General features: G+C 56.9%; 1 protein-coding gene across 2 annotated transcripts; it reads left to right on the top strand.

The window, feature by feature from the left end:
* Window positions 1–7: 7 nt before the first annotated feature.
* LOC112063307 (leukocyte elastase inhibitor-like) lies at window positions 8–2,110 on the top strand. Of its 2 annotated transcripts, none has more exons than XR_002890948.3 (2): window positions 8–520; window positions 892–2,110. XR_002890948.3 is itself a non-coding variant. In XM_024118184.3 (2 exons), exons 1-2 carry the CDS (start codon window positions 434–436, stop codon window positions 1,079–1,081), a joined length of 240 nt encoding a protein of 79 aa, XP_023973952.1. In that variant the 5' UTR covers window positions 17–433; the 3' UTR covers window positions 1,082–2,110. The 2 variants fall into 2 exon arrangements, 1 of the variants encoding a protein (XP_023973952.1); XM_024118184.3 differs by having other exon boundaries at window positions 17–483.
* Window positions 2,111–2,128: the final 18 nt, after the last annotated feature.

Below are 2,128 nucleotides of genomic sequence, written 5' to 3'. Positions count from 1 at the left end.
GGCGGAGTCCAGAGTGTTTCTCTCTCTGTGACGGTTTCCAGGCAGCCCGGGTGCAGCGGCTTCTCCTTTCCGCGGCTGCAGGCAGGGAAGGGAGGCCAGTGCGATCCTAGAGATTATTTATGAGCAACAAGAGTAATAACTCAGCTTCGGACTTCCACGCTGGGCAGCCAGCACGACGGTTCCTCCCCCGGGGCTGCATGTGGGCTGAGAGTCGAGGTCAGGTGGGGAGAGTGCTTGGCTGAGCTGAGCGCCAGGCCAGGTGCTTCACCTGCAGACCCTCCCTGCCCGCGGGAGTGACAGAGGGTACTTGTCACCTTCTCCTTGTCCGGCTGCCCGACGTGACCCCGGGGCCTGTGTTGGGTTCCCACTCTCACCTCCTTCACCAGCTGTGAGACAGGGGACCTCTCTAAACACCAGCAAGTGAAGCTCAAAAATGAGGATACTTCGGTCTCTTTTGCTGGAATTTGCTTTCATGAGTAGCAGGTAGCTGTGATGTTCTAATAGAAACATTCTTTCTCAGGTAAAAGTGGGCAGTGGATTCATGGCTTAGGTGAATCAGAGCCTTGAACGGGGGGTGGGAAGAGTGCGCTCCCACGTGTGGTAGGGAAGGGCCCAGATGCACCTGTCTGCACGGCCAGGGCCCTTTAGGACACAGAGTCCGGGACCCATGTCACTGCCGAATCCTTGGCCAGTCGCCCCAAGCCCCCACGTCAGTGCCCATGGAGTGTTCTTGCCCTCCGCGGGAGAGAGGCAGAGAGGGAGAGAGAGAGTACAAGTTCGTTGCAGGGTATTTCAGGGTGGCTGGCCTGCCTTGAGGAGGAGGTGGGGAAGGGGCACTGCTGATTGGCTGGTGCGGCAGGGGGCAGCTCGGGGCTCTGCTCTGTGTTGCAGCCTCACCATGGAGCAGTTGAGCGCGGCAAACACCCGCTTCGCCTTGGACCTGTTCCGCACCCTGAATGAGAGCGATCCTGCCGGCAACATCTTCATCTCCCCCTTCAGCATTTCATCGGCGCTGGCCATGGTCTTTCTGGGGGCCAGAGGCAATACCGCAGCGCAGATGTCCAAGGTCAGCAGAAACTAGCCTTCCCAGCTGGTGCCTACCACACAGACGTTCCAGAGAGCTGTGCCTTTGAGCTCTTGCAGCGCGTTTGTAGAAAACTGTAACTCGGTGTTCAGCATTGTGTGTTATATTGTACATTACGCTTCGTGAAGTCAGACTTTGAGAAAAAGCCCCAGGAAAAGCCCGGCGGGACGCAGGCTGCGCCTCAGGAGCCAGTCTTTACTGAGAACCTGCGATGTGCCAGGCTCTGTTTTCAGTGGGACTGAGGGCGGAGCGGGAAGAAAGCTGACCACGCCCTGCCGTGCGCTGCTTCTGTGCCGGCAAGGAGTCGGCTCGGCTGTCCTGTAAGCCACGTCCTCCCCCGCCCAGGAGTGTCCAGCTTCGGCTTTGCCTGTGTGATGCTCAGCTACTCACATAATGCCGGCTGTGTCTTGATACTTTTGAGCACAATGACACCTAGTCGAGAAGTCAAGGGGACACGAGAGCCTGTGAGTCCGCGTTCCTACCCCTGGGCCTGGCACCAGGTGTGCCCCGGCGGGCCGTGACCCCCGTTCCGGTGTGAGCAGGAGGGCCCTGCAGGGAGAGGGCGCGGGGATGCCGAGGGTCCTGCCTGTCCTTGGTGGGTGTGGAGGGCACCTGTGTGCGGGCCGTGTTTTATGCTGAGAGGGGAACTCTGGCTTTCCTTGAGAAGAGGGGTGAAAGGGAAGGTCTTTCTAACACACGGGTCACAGATTACGCCGCACTTAGAGCCAGGCAAGGTCCAGCCCGGATTCACGTTTATGGGCCTGTTCCAGCTGCAAAGCTTCTATTCTGTACTCTAGGAAAAACCATCCTTTTTCATCACTGCGGATACAAAAGCATTTCAAAGTTTTCAAAAATCCACCTAAAAAAAAATCCTGGTACTAGTCATGGTTAGTCGGCCCCTGCAAGGTAATCTGAGCTTCTGTTTTGAGGCTTTCCAGGAACTTTATAAGCTCAGTAAAGAACCGTCTTAAGATTTTACCCCCATTTCCAGGAAAGAGATCCCTCACAGCACCCCCCCCAAAAACACATTCCATACCTCAGTGA

Source organism: Physeter macrocephalus, unplaced genomic scaffold (assembly GCF_002837175.3).
Source record: "Physeter macrocephalus isolate SW-GA unplaced genomic scaffold, ASM283717v5 random_11118, whole genome shotgun sequence".
Classification (NCBI taxonomy): domain Eukaryota; kingdom Metazoa; phylum Chordata; class Mammalia; order Artiodactyla; family Physeteridae; genus Physeter; species Physeter macrocephalus.
The sequence above is the reverse complement of the archived record's forward strand: the minus strand, read 5'-3'. Positions and strand labels throughout refer to the sequence as shown.

Excerpts from the sequence above, each read along its gene's own strand:
- LOC112063307 (XM_024118184.3), top strand. The coding sequence starts at position 434 with ATGAGGATACTTCGGTCTCTTTTGCTGGAATTTGCTTTCATGAGTAGC. Across the intron at positions 484-891 it reads TTTGCTTTCATGAGTAGCAG|CCTCACCATGGAGCAGTTGA; the intron begins GTAGCTGTGATG and ends TCTGTGTTGCAG.